Source organism: Monodelphis domestica, chromosome 4, assembly GCF_027887165.1.
Source record: "Monodelphis domestica isolate mMonDom1 chromosome 4, mMonDom1.pri, whole genome shotgun sequence".
NCBI lineage: Eukaryota > Metazoa > Chordata > Mammalia > Didelphimorphia > Didelphidae > Monodelphis > Monodelphis domestica.
Genome location: NC_077230.1, coordinates 389,075,163 through 389,099,004, shown reverse-complemented (window position 1 = coordinate 389,099,004; position 23,842 = coordinate 389,075,163). Strand labels below are relative to the sequence as shown.

At 41.8% G+C, this 23,842-nt stretch overlaps 1 protein-coding gene across 3 annotated transcripts in view; it reads right to left on the bottom strand.

Moving 5' to 3' along the window:
- TMCO4 (transmembrane and coiled-coil domains 4) overlaps positions 1–23,842 on the bottom strand; it is a 142,434-nt gene that overhangs the window by 14,780 nt on the left and 103,812 nt on the right. For 2 of the 3 annotated variants that reach the window (XM_056795682.1, XM_056795681.1), the window contains 2 exons: positions 10,174–10,291; positions 4,491–4,608 (listed from right to left, as the gene is read on the bottom strand). In XM_056795682.1, the coding sequence (XP_056651660.1) occupies positions 4,491–4,608; positions 10,174–10,291 (236 nt within the window). The remainder of the gene's footprint in view (positions 1–4,490; positions 4,609–10,173; positions 10,292–23,842) is intronic. The other variant, XM_056795683.1, reaches the window with a different exon arrangement.

Here is a 23,842-nt window from a genome sequence, read left to right as displayed (position 1 = left end):
GGCCCCACTGTACAATTAGCCCCTGATTATATACTGCCTTATTCTCTAATTATCTTATTTGTATGTCTTCTTTCCCTAATTAGATTCCAGTGTAATGGAAGGCTCCCTTGGCTTAGAGTCAGAAATTCTAGCCTCTCTTCCATTAAACCATTTAGTTTCTGGTGACCTAAAGCAAGTCATTGCCCCATTCTGGGCCTCAGTTTCCTCATACATCAAATGGGGGCAGGGTGGACAATATGACCTCTAAGGTCCCTTCCAGTTAAAGACTATGATTATTTTAGACAATTAGTAGAGACTGTCAAAGGGTGGTTTGGGGACCCCCGGAGGTCTTGAAGATCCTTTCAGGGTATTCATGAGGTCAGAATAATTTTCATAATAAAACTAAGAAATTATTTGCCCTTTAAAATCTGCTTCTACTACACATCGTTGTGAGGCCGAATTGTCTCTGTACTCTTCCACCAAGACAATAGATCACAGTAGCCTGAATGCAGAAGCAGATGGGAGAACCCAGCTCTCTTCTACTGAGCCTGACATTAAAGGGTTCTGAAAAAATAGGGAAAACATTGCCGTTCTTTTCACTTCATTTTATTCGGTTTGGAAAATATGCTTATTTTCATAAAAAAAACCTTGCTTATACGAACATGTGATGAGTTTATTCTTGTTATTTTAGAATGAATAACTCTTTTAAAATGCTGTTTGAATTTTTCAATTGAATTTTGATGCAGCAAATATTGATAGAAACACACATAAACAAAACGACTTTAGTGTCCTCAATAATTTTCAAGAGAGTCGAGGGATTATGAGATAAAAAAGTTTGAAGGCCTTTGTTCTAAGAATTTTTTCCACTTTGTTCTAAGGTTCTTTTTAGTTCTAGAAATGCAAGTTCTAACATTTATGCCCCTTAATCTCCACCCCAGGTCTGACATTCTGTGTCCATCGGGCCCTCCCAGCTCGGACATCCTCTGTTCGAAGAGCCCTGGCATTCTGTTCTTCTCTCTTTTTAATTTTCTCCAGTTACACGTAGAAATAATTTTTGAGAATTGTTTCCTGACATTTTGCTATTCAGAGTCTCTCCCTCCCCATCCCCCCAGATGAGAAATAATGGGAAGCAGTTATTCTGGTGCTTTCCCGCAGCACATTTCCATATTCCTCCTGCCCTGACGGAAGACACCCATCACACCTACAACCAAACACTCAGGCGTTCTTTGTTCTAAAGCCTTTTCTGGGCCTAAATTTTCAATTCTAGTCTATTCTTTTGGGAGCTGGCTATGCTACCCCCCCTCCTCCCTTAGCATCTTTCTCTTATGGGGCATTCACTAAATACGTGACTGCTCCATTCTCCTGTATGGCTAGAGAGAAAACAAACGCAATCAATTAAACTGTTACTTATTAAGTTCCTACAATGTACAGAGAGAACACAGAGCTGTGCGCTCTGAATGTGGGGAGAGGCCAAGTTAAGACAAGAGACTGGCCTCCCTCAAGGCACTTCTAGGACAGAACAGAAGGAAGATATAACACAAACACGAAGAAGAATAAGAGCTGAGGACAAGAATGTGTGGCATTCTGGTGGCTAGTGAGGCAGTCACAGACCCAAGAAAAGAGTTCAAGTCCTGCCTCAGACACAAACTAGCTCTGTGACCCTGGTCAAGTCTTTAAACCTCTTAGGAGTCCCAGATAACTCTCTAAAATAATGATAATACTATCCAGCATTAATATAGCTCCTCCAGGCTTGCAAACCATTTTCCAGATTATCTCATGGATCCTCACAAGGCAGAGTGTTATCTCCATTTTACAGAGGAGGGAACTGAGGCTCAGAGACTTTAAGTGACTGGCCCAGGGTCACAGAGCTAGTGGCTGAGTCAGGATTTGAACATGAGTCTGCCTGATTCCAAGTCCTGTGTTCTATCTACTGTGCCATGGAACTGCCTATACGTTGTAGAGCACATATCAATATGTGTTGGTAAATACCATTGCTCACTGAGAGCACAGGTGAAATGATGGGTCTGGTTTTAATTATCCACACATGCTACATACATGTATATAGGTACACAAAGATGTCTGTGCATAAGTGAGTGCACACATGCATGTATATTTATAGACACCACACAGGGGCAGAATGGAAGGGACTCTCCTCTCGGGCCCTGATGAGTTCTCAACTTCTTCTCACCCAAAGGAGTGCCAACACAGACATTGTGAAGGGACCTCTATCATTGCATGAAGTGACCCCCACAGGGTTTCTCCTCAGGCATGATACTAAGAAAAACAAAGATGCTATTACTGAGAACTTCATAACTAGTTCTAGGAAGGAGGAACATGGAAAATCTTAGGAAGTAATTAGTACTACAATTTTTCAAAGATGTTGTTGTTCTTTTTCTCCTCCTTCTCCTTCCTCCTCCTCCTCTTCCTTCTTTCTTCTTCCTCCTCCTCTTCCTTCTTTCTTCTTTCTTCCTCCTTCTCCTTCTCCTTCTCCTTCTCCTTCTCCTTCTCCTTCTCCTTCTCCTTCTCCTTCTCCTTCTCCTCCTCCTCCTCCTCCTCCTCCTCCTCCTCCTCCTCCTCCTCCTCCTCCTCCTCCTCCTCCTCCTCCTCCTCCTCCTCCTCCTCCTCCTCCTCCTCCTCCTTCTTCTTCTTCTTCTTCTTCTTCTTCTTCTTCTTCTTCTTCTTCTTCTTCTTCTTCTTCTTCTTCTTCTTCTTCCCTGGTTCCCTTTCTCAGCTTTAATTTCCTCATGTGTAAAATAAGACTAAGTCATTTCTCTTTTCTCTTGCGCAGGAGGCTCTGTATGGCCTTTGATTTAAAACATAAAGCTCCTTGAGGTAATTCAGGACATCTTTTAGTCAGTCTAATTACTCTGCTGCCTATTGGTTCATGCCCTCTAACCAACAATCACTGTGGACCTAGCTTTGGAAAAGGCCTTCTTGGTTGAGTACTGATGTCAAACTAAAAATGCCATTTTTTTAAAGGAAAGGGAAAAGAGAAAGAAGGAAAGAATAAAAGAAAAGAGAATAATGAGGAATTAAGGATTGGATGGAGAAGAGGGCAGATGGAAGTTCAGAAGGATTCACCTAAAAGCAGGGCAATTTTGTTGCTATTTTATTAGCTTTAATATACAATTACAAATGGAAGAAGCTGGGGGGCAGTTGGGTAGTTCAGTGGATTGAGAGCCAGGCCTAGAGACAGAAGGTCCTGGGTTCAAATCAAGAACCAGACACTTCCTAGCTGTGTGATCCTGGGCAAGTCACTTAACCCCCACTGCCCAGCCCTTACCACTCTTCTACCTTCTAACCAATATGGAGTATGGATTCAAACATGGAAGTTAAAGGTTTAAAAAAAGATCAAAGAAGCTTAACATGTGATATACAGTCCTTTTTTCTATTCTTTGTATGTTGAAATGTTCATGTTTGTTAAATTCATAAGGATATTTTTATTTTTTAAGACCTTATTTTGTCTTAGATACTATGTATTGGTTATAAGGTAGAAGAGAGGCAAGGGCTAGGCAATGGGGGTTAAGTAATTTGCCCAGGGTCACATAGCTAGGAAGTGTCAAATTTGAACCCAGGACCTCTTGTCTCCAGGCCTGGCTCTCTATTTTGCCATCTAGCTGCCCCAAGAACATTTTATTTTACTTAAAAATCCCCCCCCCCATATTTAAAAACAAAAATGTCTTCTATTAGCAGATTTTCCCACATATTTGACATTGTATCCCTGCCTCTAATTGTTCATGTAGGCTTCTGTCAGACTGTGTTCCCTCCTCCATTTAGCCTTTCTCCTTCTTTAGCTCAGCCGATACTTCTAAAGAAAGTCTTCCCTAATCCCCCCAGATGAAGGTGTTCTTTCCTTTGCCCAGTCTTTCTCTTGTTCTGTTATTTTCAGTCAGCCTGACTCTTCAGGACTCCGTTTGGGGTTTTCTTGGCAAGGATGCTGGAGCAGTTTGCCATTTCCTTCTCCAGCTCATTTTACACATGAGGAAACTGAGGCAAATAGGGTAGAATGACTTGCCCAGGGTCACCTAGTGTCTGAGGCCGGATTTGAACTCCTGAAGATGAGTCTTCCTGATTCCAAGCCCAGTGCTTTATCCATTGCTCCACCTAACTGCCCCCACTCTCTCTAGACTGCCATTTGCTTATGTTGTCCAAGAGAAGGAAGTTCCTTGAAGGCAGGGACAGCTTCCTTTTTTTTTTGGTATCCTGGGGTCTCATTTCTCACTTAATAAAGGATAGAAAAGAAAGTCTCTTACAAAGGGGCAAATGGGAATTTGGAGAAAGGACAGGGCTGTCCTGCTAGACGCCCCTTGTAGGGGCCCTGCTGCCAGTCTGAGTTTGGCAATCTCTTCTGTCTCGTTCCAGGTCTCCCTTGGCCTTTGGTGGCAATGTGAGACATGGCGCCATCATGGCACCTCCTGTTTCAGCCAAAGCCTCTAAGAGAACACCAGCTCAAGGCAAGGAGAGCTCCCATACCTTCCTACTTAAGCAAGAAAGGGCAAGCTCACACTTACCACGGATGACAAGTCCACATTGACCATTCTCCTGTCATCCAGGGTGACGGGCTGGAGGCCGGCCACTTTCAGCTGCACGGAGGACGTCCGGTACACAAAACCCAGCAGCCAGTCTCCCCTGGGAGGGGAACAAAGACCAGGTCACACTCCAACGGGGGCCCCAGCCAACTCAACTCAACTTGTCAATCTAATTCAACAATGTTTTGGGTTTTTTGGGCTTTTTATGGAAATTCATTTATTTTATTTTTGAAATTTTTATTGCTATCTCCTGTTTTTGTATTCTTTGTATTTCCAAATGTTTCTCTCCCTTTCCAGAAATCCATTCTTTATAATAAAGAATTAAAAAGGGAAAGAAAAAAATAAGTTTGGCAAAAGTAACCAATATATCAAAAAGGTCTAATTATATACCATATTCTAGGGTCCTTCTAGCTCTGACTTTCCTTATTCTAATATCCCTTCCAGCTCTGACATTTTATGTTCTAAGATTTCTCCCCATTCTGACATTCTCTGTTCTAAGGTCTCTCCCAGCTCTGACATTCTCTGTTCTAAGCTCCCTCCCAGCTCTGACATTCCCTGTTCTAAGGTCTCTCCCAGCTCTGACATTCTGGGTTCTAAGGTCTCTCCCAGCTCTGACATTCTCTGTTCTAAGGTCTCTCCCAGCTCTGACATTCTCAGTTCTAAGGTCTCTCCCAGCTCTGACATTCTCTGTTCTGAGGTCTCTCCCAGCTCTGACATTCTCTGTTCTAAGGTTCCTCCCAGCTCTGACATTCTCTGTTCTAAGGTCTCTCCCAGCTCTGACATTCTCTGTCCTAAGGTCTCTCCCAGCTCTGACATCCTCTGTTCTAAGGGTTCTTCCTAGCTCTGACATTCTCTGTTCTAAGGTCTCTCCCAGCTCTGACATTCTCTGTTCTAAGGTCTCTCCCAGCTCTGACATTCTCTGTTCTAAGGTCTCTCCCAGCTCTGACATTCTCTGTTCTAAGGTCTCTCCCAGCTCTGACATTCTCTGTTCTAAGGTCTCTCCCAGCTCTGACATTCTGGGTTCTAAGGGTTCTTCCTAGCTCTGACATTCTAAACTCTAACATTCTGTGGATAATAAAGAATAATGAGTCCCAAAGAACTTCTTTCCCTTTTGAATATTTTTTCAAAAATTAAAATTGTATATAGCTATAGTCACCATACTGGAAATTTATTTCCCATCATACAAAATGAATGCAGGAGATTTTTCCTTTCCTCTTTCTAGCATTATACCTTCTGTTTCTCTCCTCAGTTCATAGAATCAATAGCATCACCTTTCTTATGTCTACATCATTCCAACCTAAGCTTATCTCCTTTTTGTTTGTTTGTTTGTTTGTTCATTTTCTTCTTAAGTTTTCTTCAGCTTGGCTCATATTTTCCGTAAGGGTGTGGACAGATTTGTGCTGGTAAATATTTAACAATCATCTCCAGGGTGGGGAAAAGTACCCATCTCATACTTTTAAGTCTATTTGGTATTATGGAATATTTATTTTCTCTATCACTTTCTTAAGTCTAGACAATCAACAAAATAACAAACCAAGCCCTGATTTATGCATTCACCTACTTCCTAGTGATAAATGCTCCCATTGAAAATTTAACCATCAGCTCTAATGAGTTGGCTCCAACATACTCCTGGGTATGGAGGTAATAAGTATTTTGATATTTGATATCTGAATCTAAGAAGGAGGAGGAAAATTTAAACTTCATTACTGTTTAGCACTTATCAATTGTGGGGCATATCCTTTTAATTTTGTCATCATTGTCTTTTCCTAGAATGCTATCCACATCCAGAGGAAGAACTGTGGGAGCAGAAACACAGAAGAAAAACAACTGCTCGATGACATGATTCAATGGGGCTATGATTGGGGATGTAGACTCTAAACGATCACCCTACTGCAAATATCAATAATATGGAAATAGGTCTGGATCAATGACAGATGTAAAACCCAGTGGAATAGCTCCTTAGCTATGGGAGGAGGATGGAAGTAGGGAAGGGAAAGAACATGATTCTTGTAACTATGGAAAAATATTCTAAGTTAATTAAATAAATAAAAATTTTCAAACAAAAAAAATTATTGTCTTTTCCTAAAAATTAAGTGCCTGCTATGTTTGAAGTCTAGTTCTTAGTGTAGGGGACACAAAGAGGAAACACTGGTATAAGTTTTCCATGCTGAAAGTACTTAATGGTTGCAGAAGTAGCTGGAGGGAAATATAGCATGCACACAAATAACCTGGCTATAGAAAGCAGGAACATGCTGTTAAATGTTTAACAACCTGCTCTCCAAAAAATGAAAAGGGGCAGCTTTAAAAGTTTAATTTGAAGTGTTAACATTTTCTCTATCATTTTCTGAAGTCTAGATAATTAATGAAAAATAAATCAAGCCCTGTTGAGTTGGTTCCTGCACACTTAGATAATTCCTAGCTGTGTGACCCTGGGTAAGTCACTTAACCCCAACTGCCTCATCCTTGCTGCTCTTCTGTCTTAGAATTGATATTAAGACAGAAGGTAAAGGTTTTAAGAAAAAAGATCTCTAATCTTTGGGGAAAGAAAATGATTGGGGGTACGCTGATCTTTCTCTCTCCTCTTTTCTTTCCTCTGCCCTTTCCCTCTCCCTCTCCTCTCCTCTCCTCTGTTCTGTTCTCTCTCTCTCTCTCTCTCTCTCTCTCTCTCTCTCTCTCTCTCTCTCTCTCTCTCTCTCATCTTTCCTTTTCTTCTCTTCCTGTCTGTCTCTCTTCCTCTCCCTTTCTCCCCCTTTCCCACTCCCTCCTTCCCTCTCTCTCTCCCTCCCTCCCTCTCTCTCTCTTCTCTCTCTCTCCCTCCTTTCTTCTTCCTCCCTCCCCCTCCCTCTCTCCCTCTCTCTGTCTCTCCCTCTCGGTCTCTCTGTCTCTGTCTGTCTGTCTGTCTGTCTGTCTGTCTGTCTGTCTCTCCCCTCTCTGTCTGTCTGTCTCTTTCTCTTCCTCTCCCTTTCTCCCCCTTCCCCACTCTGTCTCCTTGCTGTGTCTCTCCCCTCTCTGCACCTCTCTATTTCTTTGGTATCTCTGTGTCTCAGGCTGTCTCGTCTCTCTCTTCCAGAAGCCAGGGAGGTCCTGGACTCTGCCTTTGCTGTGTAGTTTTCAGCATAGTCAAGCTGGGAAACTTTTAGAAGACTTTGACACCAAATTCAATATCTTCAGGGTGCTAAATGGAAGCACAATTACTTTTCTGCACGTCAATAAATCTCAATCTCTCAAACCAATTCAGTCATGCACAGAAATGACTAATCAGGGTTTGTTTGTGTTTTTTGGGGGGGGATGCAGTGGGGGGAGATAGCAAGCCAGCTTTGGCTCCCTGGTAAATGGATCCAAAAGAAAAGTATGCAATTGTTCCATTTTCTGTCATCTATTACAGTCCACAAAGGCTGGGCTTACACTTGCAGCAAAGCCTGCTGGTGCTCATTCAAATGACTTGAAAGTAAAATTGAATTTCCATCCCAGCGGCTGTTTCTCTCTATTGGGTATCCAAGGATGCTTCGATCCCAGTCTACACAGCAGGATAAAGTACTGACATTATTTCCATCCTCTTTTTAGTTCTGGTGAGAGCCTGGCCACGTGGTACTGAGACTCAGAGTCCTTTGTCTGTAAGGGAACTTTTAACATGGAATATAGTGTAAGAGGTAACGTTGGGACATAGGACTTAGAATGTCAAAGAGGGAGGGACCCTCAGAGTGCAGAACAGCAGAGATGAAAAAGGCCTTAGAACAGGGAATGTCAGAGCTGGGGGGCCCCCTAGGACCCAGAATATCAGAGCTTAGGAGGACTCTTAGAACCCAGGATGTCAGGGCTGGGGGCACCCCTTAGAACCCAGAATGTCAAGGCTAGGGGGGCCCTTAGAACCCAGAATGTCAGAGCTTGAGGGGCTCTTAGAACCCAGAATGTCAGGACTGGGGAGCCCTTAGAACCCAGGATGTCAGGGCTGGGGGCACCCCTTAGAACCCAGAATGTCAAGGCTGGGGGGCCCTTAGAACCCAGAATGTTAGGGCTGGGGGCACCCCTTAGAACCCAGAATGTCAGAGCTTAGGGGGGCTCTTAGAACCCAGAATGTCAGGACTGGGGGGCCCTTAGAACCCAGAATGTCAGGGCTGGGGGGTGCCCCTTAGAACCCAGAATGTCAGGACTGGGGGGCCCTTAGAACACAGAATATCAGGGCTGGAGGAGACTTTAGAACCCAGAATGTCAGGGCTGGGGGGGACCCCTTAGAACCAAGAATGTCAAGGCTGGGGGGGCCCTTAGAACCCAGAATGTCAGGGCTGGGGAGGACCTTAGAATCCAGAATGTCAGGGCTTGGGGGGACCTTAGAATCCAGAATATCAGGGCTGGAGGAGACTTTAGAACCCAGAATGTCAGAGCTGGGGGGTCCTTTAGGACCCAGAATGTCAGAGCTTAGGGGGGCTCTTAGAACCCAGAATGTCAGGGCTGGCGGTACTTTAGAACCCAGAATGTCAGAGCTTAGGGGGGGCCCTTAGAATCCAGAATGTCAGATCTGAGAGAGTCTTGAGAACCCAGAACTTCAGAGGTGGGAGGAGCAGTTAGATAACAAAGGAGAAAGAATGTTGGACTTAGAATCAAACCTCCTTGAATTCCAACCCTTCATCAGACACTTAGTAGCTGTGTGACTCTGGACAAACTTTTTCAGCTTCAATTTCCCCATCTGTAAAATGGGGATAATAATAGAACTTACCACACAAGTTGCTGTGAGGTCAGAATCTCATGAGAGCATGTCCAAAGCCCAGTCTTACAGCATTACAGAAAAGCTCTGACATTCTGGGTTCTTGGGGTCCTCTCAGCGATATCTACTTGTATGTGTGACCTCAGGCTCTATTTCCATTTCTTGCTTAGGCTAAATAACAGTTTTATAAACAGGGTGATGAGAGACCCTGGAGTCATAAACGAGAAGAAAACCAACCTTTCTCGAGTCCTGCTCTTGACAAAATAGATGTTTTTAATAAAGCCAGGCATGCCTTCCTTCAGAATGTGTGATTTTAATTACTTATATTTATTTTATTTTAGAGTTTGTAAAATGTGAAAAACAAACAAAAGGCAAGCCAAACCCAAGTTATATGTGTAATAATCCTTCGAGGGAGCACGGCTTCAAGGTGGAAATGCTACTGGAAGGGAGAGACACCCTAGTTCATTCATTCCCCATACCTGGGGCTTAATGAGGTCCCTTCCTGAATCTCTGTGCTGGCACATTGTGGCTGTGGTGGGGTCATGAAGAGTCTGACACAATTGAAACAACTGAACAATAATGACAATCTCCTGGGTATGGGCAAATGAGCCCATTGAGCTCCCCCAGTCTGAGAACTGTTGCTCTAGAGTATCACTGTCCGCTTTCAAATATGGCACCCAGAACAAACCATGAGGCTCCCTGTGTGGCCTGCTGGGGGCAGAGGACAGAGGAACTATTGCCTCCTGATGTCTAGAACCCAAGTCTCTAAATGTGGTCCCAGAGCATTTCTGGCTGCTGTATGACTCTGCTGACTCCAATGAGCTTGCAGTCCATTCAGACTCCCAGATCTTTTTCAGGTGACCTGCTATCTAGTCACAGTACTCCCACTTTGTCCCACCAAGATGACCCAGGAGACCTCACTGAACTGAGCCAGGCCAGGTGGTGCTCATTCCACAGACTCACCTGGAGTAACCATTGATGATTCTCCCAGACACCACCTTCTGGAGAGGCTTCCAGTACTTGGCTTCTCCTTCCACTGGTGCTCCAAGCAGGATGATGTCCTCGATGATCCCTTTGCAATCTGAGGGAGGGAGAGCCAATTAGGGTCAATTAGCAGGCAGACTTCAAGGGCAGGAAATATTTATGTCACAGATGGACCATCTAGTCTACCCCCCCCTCCTATCTCCCTCCCTCCCTCTTTCTTCCTCTCCCTTCCTTCCTTCCTTCCTTCCTTCCTTCCTTCCTTCCTTCCTTCCTTCCTTCCTTCCTTCCTTCCTTCCTTCCTTCCTTCCTTCCTTCCTTCCTTCCTTCCTTCCTTTCTTTCTATTTTATCTTTAGTTTATTCCAATAACAAATTTACACATAAGTTTTCTAAAGTTTATATGATTCATGTTGTCTCCCTAGACTCCCTTTATTTATTTATTTTTCCTTTTAAACATTATTTTATTTGGTCATTTCCAAACATTATTAATTGGAAACAAAGATCATTTTCTTTTCCTCCCCCACCCCCCTGCCACCCCTCCCATAGCTGAGCGTGATTCCACTGGGTATCACCTGAGGTGTGAGGTGATACCTCAGAGTTGTTTTGATTTGCATCTCTCTGATTATAAGAGATGTAGAACACTTTTTTCATGTGCTTATTAATAGTCTTGATTTCTTTGACTGAAAACTGCCTATTCATGTCCCTTGCCCATTTATCAATTGGAGAATGGCTTGATTTTTTGTACAACTGGTTTAACTCTTTATAAATTTGAGTAATTAGAACTTTGTCAGAGGTTTTTGTTATGAAGATTGTTTTCCAATTTGTTGCTTCCCTTCTGATTTTGGTTACATTGATTTTGTTTGTACAAAAACTTTTTAATTTGATGTAGTCAAAATTATTTATTTTACATTTTGAGACTCTTTCTAAGTCTTGCTTGGTTTTAAAATCTATCCCATCCCAAAGGTCTGACATGTATACTAGTCTGTGTTCACCTAATTTACTTATAGTTTCCTTCTCTATGTTCAAGTCATTCACCCATTCTGAGTTTATCTTGGTGTAGGGTGTGAGGTGTTGATCCAAACCTAATCTCTCCCACACTGTCTTCCAATTTTCCCAGCAGTTTTTGTCAAATAGTGGATTTTTGTCCCCAAAACCGGGGTCTTTGGGTTTGTCATAGACTGTCTTGCTGAGGTCACTTTTCCCAAGTCTATTCCACTGATCCTCCTTTCTGTCTCTTAGTCAGTAGTACCATATTGTTTTGATGACCCCTGCTTTATAGTATAGTTTGAGATCTGGTACTGCAAGGCCACCTTCCTTTGCATTTTTTTTTTCATGATTTCCCTGGATATCCTTGATCCTTTGTTCTTCCAAATGAACTTTGTTATGGTTTTTTCTAATTCAGTAAAAAAGTTTTTTGGAAGTTCAATGGGTATGGCACTAAATAGATAAGTTTGGGCAGGATGGTCATTTTTATTATATTAGCTCATCCTACCCATGAGCAGTTACTGTTTTCTAGTTTTAGTTGTGTGGAGAGTGTTTTGTAGTTGTGTTTCCCTTTATTTATTTATTTTTAAACAGAATCTTAGACAGGAAAAATTGCTCTTGGCCAAGGAGACACAGTTTATGAGAAGTAGAGCAAAGATGCAAACCTAGGGATGAATTTTAGGTCCTTTCTTTTTAAAAAGAAAAACAACACCTTCATCTTCCAACATAGAATTAATACTGCATGTTGATTCTGAGGCAGAAGAGCAGTAAGGACTAGGCAATGGGGGATAAGTGACTTGTCCAGGGTCACACAGCTGGGAAATGTCTAGGGCTAGATTAGAACCCAGGACCTCCCATCTCTAGGCTTGGCTTTCTATCAACTGAACCACCCAGCTGCCTCCCTTAGGTCCTTTCTTGAACAACACATTCCATCTCTTGGCTCATAGCATTTTCTCTGGCTGTTCCCCATTACTGGGATGCTCTCCCTCCTCATTTCTCTGCTTCTTGACTTCCCAGTTAGAATCCCATCCTCTGCAGGAGGCCTTTCCTGACTCATCTTCATTCTAGTGCCTCCCCTGGATGGATCCTCTCCAATTTGTCTTGTATAGAACTTCTGTTTGTATGATGTTTCCCTTATTAGATTAGACTGTGAGCTCTTTAAAGGGTAGGCACTTTCTTTTGTCTCTCTTTGTATCCCCAGGGCTTAGCACAGTGCCTGGCACACTGTAGGCACTCAATACATGTTTAATGTCTGGCTGAGCAGCCTAAGATCCCTTCCAAGATCCCAACCCTCTAAATTCTATGACACAAGGATATTTTTTTATCTTAGAAAATTTCCATTTATTATCTATTTTTAACATTCTCTTTTTTTTTAAGTCCCAAATTCTCTCCTTCACTCCCACACCACTCAGGAAGGAAGCAATATAGACTATGCTGTTAGACTCTTAAGGTATACCTTTTAGGTGCAATGTCCTAAGGTTTCTATATTCTAAGATTTTTTTTAATAAGCGATATTTTCTGCTGTTATTGTTTTTAGACCCTTATCTTGTCAGCAACAATTCCAAGATAGAAGGGAGGTAGGGCTAAGCAACTGGGGCTAAGTGACTTGTCCAGGGTCACACCAGCTAGAAAGTAAATGTCTGAGGCCAGATTTGAACCCAGGTTCTCCCAGCTCCAGGTCTGGTGCTCTATCCATTGTGATACCTGGCTGCCCCAATACTTTCTGTTCTAGGGTTGGCCCTCTATCCCCATTAGGCTGTGAGTGCTTTGAGAGCAGGGTCTCTCCTGGGCTTCCTTGAGTCTTCAGTGTCTGGCACACAGTAGAAACTTAATAAATGCTTACCGGTTGACTGACTGACTCTGGCCACTGAACCATACTGTCCCTTCGAAGAGGACACACTAAATACAGAGATTTTTAACTCATTAGGGCCCACATACTCAAATATTTTTGAATAATGACATTTCATTCTAATTGATTTCCTTTACAATTCTGTGTGTTTTATTTTATGCACTTAAAAACATTCTGAGAAAGGGCTCCATAGTTTGCCAAAGAGAATCATAACACCCAGGAGTTGAGTTCCTGCATAAAGACAAGGGAAGAGAAGAAGGGAACCAGCATTTATTAAGCACCTACTGTGTGTCACACATTGTGCTAAGTACTTTAGAAGTATTATCTCACTTGATCCTTACAACAACCTTGTGTGTAAGGTGCTGTTATTATTCTCATTTTACAGTTAAGGAAACTGAGGCAAGCAGAGGTTCAGTGAATTGCCCAGGCCCACACACCTAATAAATATCCAAAGTCTAATTTCAGTTCAGGACTTCCTGATTCCAGGCTCAGTGCTCTATTCACTGTGCCATCCAGCTGCCTCAGAAATGATATGGTATAATATGGAAGTATGGTTTGCATGATAATACATATATAATCCAAATCAAATTGCTTACCATCTCCAAAAGCAGGAAGGGAAGGGAGAAAGGAAAACAATTTGGATCTCATATTTTTGGAAAACAGTTGTTGCAAATTCTTATTACGTATGTAATTGGGAAAAGAAAATATCTTTGAATAAAAAAAGAATAAAAAAAAGAAATGATATAGTGGAGCTGTGTGACCCTGGACAAGTCACTTAACCGCCATTATCTAGCCCTTACTGCTCTTCTGTCTTAGAACCAATACACTATATTGATTCTAAGAAGGTAAAAGTTTAAAAAATAAAAAAAGAAATTAGATGGTGACCAAGAAAGGAGATAGAAACTATAGATTCTCAGAGCTAGAAGCTGCCTCAGGGGTCCCCACATCCATCTCAGCTCTGAAGAAGAGTCCTCTCCATATTTCCCAAATAGCCAAAGATATATATATATGTATATATATATATATATATATATATATATATTTTATAAATATATATATATATATATATATATATATATATTTATAAAAACCCTTACCTTCCGTCTTGGAGTCAATACTGTGTATTGGCTCCAAGGCAGAAGAGTGGTAAGGGCTAGGCCATGGGGGTCAAGTGACTTGCCCAGGGTCACACAGCTAGGAAGTGTCTGAGGCCAAATTTGAACCTAGGACCTCCCGTCTCTAGACCTGGTTCTCAATCCACTGAGCTACCCAGCTGCCCCCTAGCCAAAGTTATATTGAGAGAGCTTTATGAAGGTTTGTAGAGCACTTCATCCGCATATCATTTGAGCTTCACAACCACTCTGAAAGGTGGGAGCCGTTATTATCCCATTTTATAGACGAGGAAACTGAGGCAGCCAGAGACTAAGTGTCTTGCCCACAGTCACACAGCTTCTAGGTAGTGTCTGAGACAGGGGCTTCAAGTCCAAATCTTCTTGAGTCCAAGTGCAGGCCTCTTACCCACGGTTACCATCCTGCCTTTGTTTAAAATCTAGTGAGAAGAAAGGTCTTCCGGGTAATCATGGCTGCAATCTAGACGCCACACGCTTCCTCTCCCCGGCACCGAACGAAATAGACTACATCAAAGGAGCATAAAAATCACCTTTGGAGGAACAGAAGGACTCCCCAGTACCCCACCGAGGCGAAGGTACGTGGGATTTGAACATTTCCACACTATAAGGAGGAAAAGCTTGCACAGAAAAGTGAACTGAGCCGCCCTTCCCCCACCCCACCTCCCCCACTAAACCAGCGTGAGCTACCTGAGCGCTCACCGGGACAACCAGTGAGTGGGGAATGTCTCTGTCTGGGGGGGGCACTACAGGGTCCTTGGGATCTGGGAACTGCCAGGAAAAAACGTCTCAGGGCGGTTTCACTGGAGAATCCAGCGCTTCAGCGGAGCTGTATTTGGGGCGGGCTGCGCTGAACATCTCCGTGGAGCTAAACACCAGGGGCGGACCACACGCTGATTATCTGGGCGGAGCTGAACACCAGGGCAGTGTGGCTGTGATCAGGGACCCAGAGCTCTAAGAAACCTCGGAGGCTGGGAAGAACTAGTCTGAAGCAACCTAAATTCACAGAAAAACCGCCCATATCACCCAGATCCCAGACCAAAAAGGAAAGGGGAATAAAACCACCAAAGGGATGGCTCACATGGCCCAAAATCAAGCCTCCAGGAAGAAAGGGAAAAAAGTGACTATTGAAAACTTTTATGGTGGAAATACCCAAGGAAAAGAGGAGAATGAGGAGGAAATCCAAAAAAAATTAGAACACGCCTCCCAAAATGGAAACTATCAACAAGCTCTGGAAGATCTCAAACTGGAACTTATCCAAAAGATGGAAACCTGGAAAGAAAAATGGGAGAAAGAGATCAGCTGTCTGACAGATAAGAATGTTCAATTGGAAAAAGAACTTGAAGCATCCAATAGAAGGGCAGACAAGGCTGAAAAGCAAAACCAGTCCCTAACGACCAGAATTAAGCACCTCGAAGAAAGTGAGATGATAAAACAGCAAGAATCAATAAAGCAAACCCCAAAAATTAATGAATTAGAAGAAAACATAAAATATCTCACTGAGAAGGTCACAGATCTGGAAAACAGAGGGAGACGAGAAAATCTCCGAATTATTGGTCTCCCAGAAAAACCAGAGATAAACAACAAACTCGATATTATTCTACAGGAGATTATAAAAGAAAATTGCCCTCACGTTCTGGAGCAAGGGGGCAAAATAGAAATAGAAAGGATTCATAGAACACCTTCTATACTAAATCCCCAAAAGACAACCCCTAGGAATGTAATAGCCAAATTCAAGAGCTTCCAAGTTAAGGAGAAAATCCTACAAGAAGCCAAGAAGAAGAGCTTCAGATATAAGGGGGCTCCCATAAGGATCACACACGACTTAGCGGCTAACACACTAAGAGACCGCAAAGCATGGAACACGATATTTAGAAAGGCAAGAGAGCTGGTTCTCTAACCAAGAATCAACTACCCAGCAAAACTGACTATATACTTCCAGGGGAAATTCTTCCATGGGCATTCAACAAAATAGAAGATTTCCAAGCATTTGCTAAGAAAAGACCAGAGCTCTGTGGAAAGTTCGATATCCAAGCACAGAAAGCAAGAGAAACATGAAAAGGTAAATATGAAAGAAAGGGAAAAGGAGATAAATCTTATCTTTTTCTTTAAGTCAAACTCTCTTTTATAAGGACTACATCTACATCAAATTATATATATATTAATATGTGGGGAAAATGTTTTGTGTAACTCTCATAAATTGTATCATCATAAGAGTAGTTAGATGAAACATGCATAGGGAAAGATTGGGGCATTAAGAAGATTTGGGGAAAGTGGGGGCAAAAAAAGGAAAAGGGAAGGGGGAACCGTCGATAATACTAAGAATAACTTCAAGAAATAGGGGGGGGAATCAATAGAATAATCTTTCCCATATAAAGATACACATGGGAAGGGGAGGGGAAGAACTCTCATATGAGAAGGAGAGGAAGAGAGCGTGAAATGGAATTACTAAAACCTTACTCTCAGTGAAATCAAATCTGAGAGGAAAGAACATCTAGATCCAGTGGGATCCTGAATTCTATCTTATCCATTAGGGCAAGAAAGAAAGGAAAATTAAGGAGGGGGTGGGGGGGAGGGAGTACAAAAAGGGAGGGAAGGAGAGGGGGGAGGGGAAGGGAGCATAAAAAGGGAGGGGCTAGAAAGGGAAGCATCTCAAGGGAGGGGACTAGGGGGACTGACCTAAAGTAAATCACTGGTTCAAAAGGAGAAAGCTAAAGAAGAATTTCAGAACTAGGGGAAGATATCAAAATGCCAGTGAATCCACAAATGACAATCATAACTTTGAACGTGAATGGGATGAACTCACCCATAAAACGTAGACAAATAGCAGATTGGATTAGAACCCCAAATCCTACCATATGTTGTCTTCAAGAAACACATATGAGACGGGTTGACACTCACAAGGTTAGAATTAAAGGTTGGAGTAAGACCTTTTGGGCCTCAACCGATAGAAAGAAGGCAGGAGTTGCAATCATGATATCTGACAAAGCCAAAGCACAAATAGACCTGATCAAAAGGGATAGGGAAGGTAAATATATTCTGCTAAAAGGGAGTACAGACAATGAGGAAATATCACTAATCAACATGTATGCACCAAATGGTATAGCATCCAAATTTTTAATAGAGAAACTAGGAGAATTGAAGGAGGAAATAGACAGTAAAACCATATTAGTGGGAGACTTGAACCAACCACTATCAAATTTAGATAAATCAAACCAAAAAATAAACAAGAAAGAGGTAAAAGAGCTGAATGAAATCTTAGAAAAATTAGAGTTAATAGACATATGGAGAAAAATAAATAGGGACAAAAAAGAATACACCTTCTTTTCAGCACCACATGGCACATTCACAAAAATAGATCATACACTAGGTCATAGAAACATGGCACTCAAATGCAGAAAAGCAGAAATAATAACTGCAGCCTTTTCAGATCACAAGGCAATTAAAATATTGATCGGCAAGGGTACATGGAGACCCAAATCAAAAATTAATTGGAAATTAAATAACATGATACTCCCAAATCGGATAGTTAGAGAAGAAATCATAGAAACAATTAACAATTTCGTTGAAGAAAATGACAACGGCGAAACATCCTTTCAAACCTTATGGGATGCAGCCAAGGCAGTACTTAGAGGAAAATTCATATCCCTGAGTGCATATATTAACAAATTATGGAGGACAGAGACCAAGGAATTGGAAATGCAAATCAAAAAACTTGAGAATGAACAAATTAAAAACCCTCAGAAGAAAACCATACTAGAGATCCTAAAAATTAAGGGAGAAATTAATAAAATAGAAAGTGACAGAACTATTAAGCTAATAAACAAGACTAGAAGCTGGTACTTTGAAAAAACAGACAAAATAGACAAAGTACTGGTTAATCTAATTAAAAAAAGGAAAGAAGAAAGGCAAATTAACAGCATCAAGGATGAAAAGGGGGATCTCACCTCCAATGAAGAGGAAATTAAGGTAATCATTAAAAACTACTTTGCCCAACTATATGGCAATAAATATACCAACCTAGGTGATATGGATGAATACTTACAAAAATATAAATTGCCTAGACTAACAGAAGAAGAAATAGTTTTCTTAAATAATCCCATATCAGAAAAAGAAATCCAACAGGCCATCAAAGAACTTCCTAAGAAAAAATCTCCAGGGCCTGATGGATTCACCAGTGAATTCTATCAAACATTCAGAGAACAGTTAATCCCAATACTATACAAACTATTTGACATAATAAGCAAAGAGGGAGTTCTACCAAACTCCTTTTATGACACAAGCACGGTACTGATTCCAAAACCAGGCAGGCCAAAAACAGAGAAAGAAAATTATAGACCAATCTCCCTAATGAATATAGATGTAAAAATCTTAAATAGGATACTAGCAAAAAGACTCCAGCAAGTGATCAGAAGGGTCATCCATCATGATCAAGTAGGATTTATACCAGGGATGCAGGGCTGGTTCAACATTAGGAAAACTATCCACATAATTGACCACATCAACAAGCAAACCAACAAGAACCACATGATTATCTCAATAGATGCAGAAAAAGCCTTTGATAAAATACAACACCCCTTCCTACTAAAAACACTGGAAAGCATAGGAATAGAAGGGTCATTCCTAAAAATAATAAACAGTATACATCTAATACCATCAGCTAATATCATCTGCAATGGGGATAAACTAAATCCATTCCCATTAAGATCAGGAGTGAAACAAGGATGCCCATTATCACCTCTATTATTTGACATTGTATTAGAAACACTAGCAGTAGCAATTAGAGAAGAAAAAGAAATTGAAGGCATTAAAATAGGCAAGGAGGAGACCAAATTATCGCTCTTTGCAGATGACATGATGGTCTACTTAAAGAATCCTAGAGATTCAACCAAAAAGCTAATTGAAATAATCAACAACTTTAGCAAAGTTGCAGGATACAAAATAAACCCACATAAGTCATCAGCATTTCTATATAATTCCAACACAGCTCAGCAGCAAGAACTAGAAAGAGAAATCCCATTCAAAATTACCCTAGACAAAATAAAATACTTAGGAATCTATCTCCCAAAGCAAACACAGGATCTATATGAACACAACTACAAAACACTTTCCACACAACTAAAACTAGACTTGAACAATTGGAAGAACATTAACTGCTCATGGGTAGGACGAGCCAATATAATAAAAATGACCATCCTACCCAAACTCATCTATCTATTTAGTGCCATACCCATGGAACTTCCAAAAATGTTTTTTACTGATTTAGAAAAAACCATAACAAAGTTCATTTGGAAGAACAAAAGATCAAGGATATCCAGGGAAATAATGAAAAAAAAATACAAAGGAAGGGGGCCTTGCAGTCCCAGATCTCAGACTATATTACAAAGCAGCGGTCATCAAAACAATTTGGTACTGGCTAAGAGACAGAAAGGAGGATCAGTGGAATAGACTGGGGGCAAGCAACCTCAGCAAGACAGTATATGACAAACCCAAAGATCCCAGCTTTTGGGACAAAAATCCACTATTTCATAAAAACTGCTGGGAAAATTGGAGGACAGTGTGGGAAAGATTAGGCTTAGATCAACACCTCACACCCTACACCAAGATAAATTCAAAATGGGTGAATGACTTGAACATAAAGAAGGAAACTATAAGAAAATTCGGCGAACACAGAATAGTATACATGTCAGACCTTTGGGAGGGAAATACTTCAAAACCAAGCAAGAATTAGAAAGAGTTACAAAATGCAAAATAAATAATCTGGATTACATCAAATTAAAAAGTTTTTGTACAAACAAAACCAATGTAACCAAAATCAGAAGGGTAGCAACAAATTGGGAAACAATCTTCATAAAAACCTCTGACAAAGGTTTAATTACTCAAATTTATAAAGAACTAAATCAATTGTACAAAAAATCAAGCCATTCTCCAATTGACAAATGGGCAAGGGACATGAACAGACAGTTCTCATCCAAAGAAATCAAAACTATTAATAAGCACATGAAAAAGTGCTCTACATCTCTTATAATCAGAGAGATGCAAATCAAAACAACTCTGAGGTATCACCTCACACCTAGCAGATTGGCTAACATGACAGCTATGGAAAGTAGTGAATGCTGGAGGGGATGCGGCAAAGTGGGGACATTAATTCATTGCTGGTGGAGTTGTGAATTGATCCAACCATTCTGGAGGGCAATTTGGAACTATGCCCAAAGGATGATAAAAGAATGTCTACCCTTTGATCCAGCCATAGCACTGCTGGGCTTGTACCCCAAAGAGATAATGGACAAAAAGACTTGTACAAAAATATTCATAGCTGCGCTCTTTGTGGTGGCCAAAAATTGGAAAATGAGGGGATGCCCTTCAATTGGAGAATGGCTGAACAAATTGTGGTATATGTTGGTGATGGAATACTATTGTGCTAAAAGGAATAATAAAGTGGAGGAATTCCATGGAGACTGGAACAACCTCCAGGAAGTGATGCAGAGTGAAAGGAGCAGAACCAGGAAAACATTATACACAGAGACTGATACATTGTGGTACAATCGAAGGTGATGGACTTCTCCATTAGTATCAATGCAATTTCACTGAACAATCTGCAGGGATCTAAAAAAAATATATATACTACCCACAAGCAGAGGATTAACTGTGGGAGTAAAAACACCAATGAAAAGAAACTGCTTGACTACAGGGTTGGAGGGGATAAGACTGAGGAGAGACTCTAAATGAACATTCTAATGCAAATTCCAACAACAGGGAAATGGGTTTGAGTCAAGAACACATGTGATAACCAGTGGAATCATGTGTCGGCTATGGGAGAGGGAAAGGCGGGGGGGGGGGGGAAGATTGGGGAGGGGGGGTGGGGAGGAAAAGAAAATGATCTTTGTTTCCAGTGAATAATGTATGAAAACGACCAAATAAAATAATGTTTAAAAAAAAATCTAGTGAGAAGGACCCTATTCCTATCAAGGCAGCCAGTTCCCTCTTGGTGTGGTTCTTCCTCTAAATGAATCTTTTGGCAACTCCCACTCACTGTTCCTCATTCTGCCCTTGCCAGCCAGCAAGCCTCAAACATCTTCTACATGTCCTCCCTTCAAAAGACTTGAAGAATGTCGCTCTGACACCCCGAAGTCTTCTCTTCTCTAGCCTTAACATCCAGAGTTCCTTCTGTAAAAATGGACTTGAATCCAGGATTTCAATCTCCAGAAGTCCTTGCTCCACTTCCCCAAAATGCTTTGTAATCTCACTGAATTCTCACCTGGGCTGAGAGCAAATAATTATTTAAAGGGTCTCCGCCCACGGCAGGGGCTCTTCTCTTCCTGTCTCTGCTGGCAAACAGATGCATCTCATGATGTGAGTGAAATTTGGGTGGGCCTCATGGCCCACCTAGCACGTGCCTCTCTTACTTGTATTTTTCTTTATATTTTAATCTTCAATAAACCTCTAAAAATATAATACTCCTTGCAGAGCGAAATTAATTTCTACCTGTCTCAGTTTCTTAAATTTTAACTCTTACAGTTGGCGACCACGAAGAGATAAAAGAAGGATAGCCTAGATAATGCTTTCTAAGCCGCGTTTCTTCAAGCCTTTTTAGCCTCTGACCTGGGCCGAGAGTAAATAATTATTTAAAGGGTCTCCGCCCACGGCAGGGGCTCTTCTCTTCCTATCTCCGCTGGCAAACAGACGTGTCTCATGATGTGAGTGAAATTTGGGTGGGCCTCACGGCCCACCTAGCACGTGCCTCTCTTACTTGTATTTTTCTTTATATTTTAATCTTCAATAAACCTCTAAAAAATATAATACTCATTGCAGAGAGAAACTAATTTGTACCTGCCTCAGTTTCCTAAATTCTAACTCTTACACTTCAATCGCTTCCCCTATGGCATGACCTCCAGGCCACCGTCCTCCTTTGGGCATCCCCAGCTTATGGATGGCACTCTGGAAATGAACAAGAGGTCCGGGTGGTTTGCTGGTAACTGGGGGCAACATGAATCATCCCCAGCATCCGCCCCCTCCATCCTTCATCCTGCTTCTTTTTCAGTAGGACCAAGGGAAGCCGCTGTAGTCTGAACATTTCTCTTGGAGGAGATCATAGTAATCCACATTTCAATATTGCTTTGAGACTTATGGATTGTGTTTGTCACAACCATACTGTCAAGGAGATAGGACTCTCATTATTATCCTCATGTCCCAGATGGGGAAACTGAGGTCCAAAGGGAAGTAACTTGTCCAAGGTCATCCATCTAGTTAGCACTCAGCTCTTAGCCTGGACACAGTGAGTGTACTATCTATCTAGCCATCCATGCTTCCAAGAAAGATCTGGATTCAAATCCCACCCATGCAAGTCTACAGACAAGGCATGTTCCCTCTCTAGGTTTTAGTTTCTTCATTTGTAAAACACGGGGTTGGACTTGAAGATCCCTTCCAGCTCCAAATCCCAAGACTTGTGATCTCATCATTCAGAAATTCTAATCTCTTTGGCCAGTCCGAGGCAACCCTTCTTCTTCCCATCATGCTTTTGCATCTCAGAGCTCAGGTTAATCCAGTTTTCCATCTATAAAACCAATCCAATCCAATCCAATGGAATGAGCCTTGATTAAAGAATGCCTGGAACCATGGAAGGTTCCGTGCCACACACTGGAAATACAAATGCAAAATCAAAAGCATGTCCTGCTCTCCTGGAGCTTACAGCCTAGGAGGATAAAAGTTATAGAGGGGGAAGCTGAAAAACTAGAGGCTATCATTAGAGCCCATTTAGTTAATCCAGCAACCATTAAACACTTACTGTATACAGAGGATACAGAATACTGTCCACATGGAGGCGACTATATGGGTAAAGAAGAAAGGATCCCTGGCCTCAGGGGGATCAGAGTCAAGGAGGATATGAAATTAAAGATGTCAATCAACAAGCATTTATTAAACATCTACTGTGTGCCAGGCAGGTTAGGATTTCCACAGGGGAAGAGGGAGGGTTGCAGGTGGATGCTCCTTGGGACCCTGCCCTCTTGAGAGGATCAGATGAACCAGCCATGGGGATTTTGAGGCAGAGGCATTAGAAAATAGGATTAGAATGGCTAATCATCACCTGGCTGCTCATCAAACCTCCACCGACATTCTGGGCCCCAGAGCCATTTAATTTTGCACCAGATCCTTTATGAAAGCCCCAGGAACTGAGTCCAAAGAGATCAAAGAGATGGTTCAGAGCAGAAATGATGCTTTGTAAAGGACTCTGTACCAAAATAAGGGGAAAGGAGGCAAGAGACCGGGGCTGCTGGCAGGAAGCAATCATCGCTCCCTCGATGTCTCTTGCCCATCTCTGCTTCCAGAGGACCCCCCCCCCCCCCCCAAGCTGGGGCTTTGGGCAGAGGAAGAAAACATAATGCAGAATTTCTTAGCAGAATGTAGTGTTTAATAGGGAAGCAGCTATGGAACAAAAGGCACAGAAGCTTTCCTATCCCCAGTCAGGAAAGTTCAAAGCTCCACAATTCAGGGTGTAGTGGGATTCTAGTCCTTGTTCTGTCTTTGAGGCTTTCTTGGCAAAGATAGCTGGAGTGGTTTGCCATTTCTGTCTTCAGCTCATTTTAAAGATGAAGAAACTGAGGCAAATGGGATGATGTGACTTGCCCAGGGTCACACAGCTAGTAAGTGTCTGAGGCTGGATTTGAACTAATGAAGATGAATCTTCTTGAC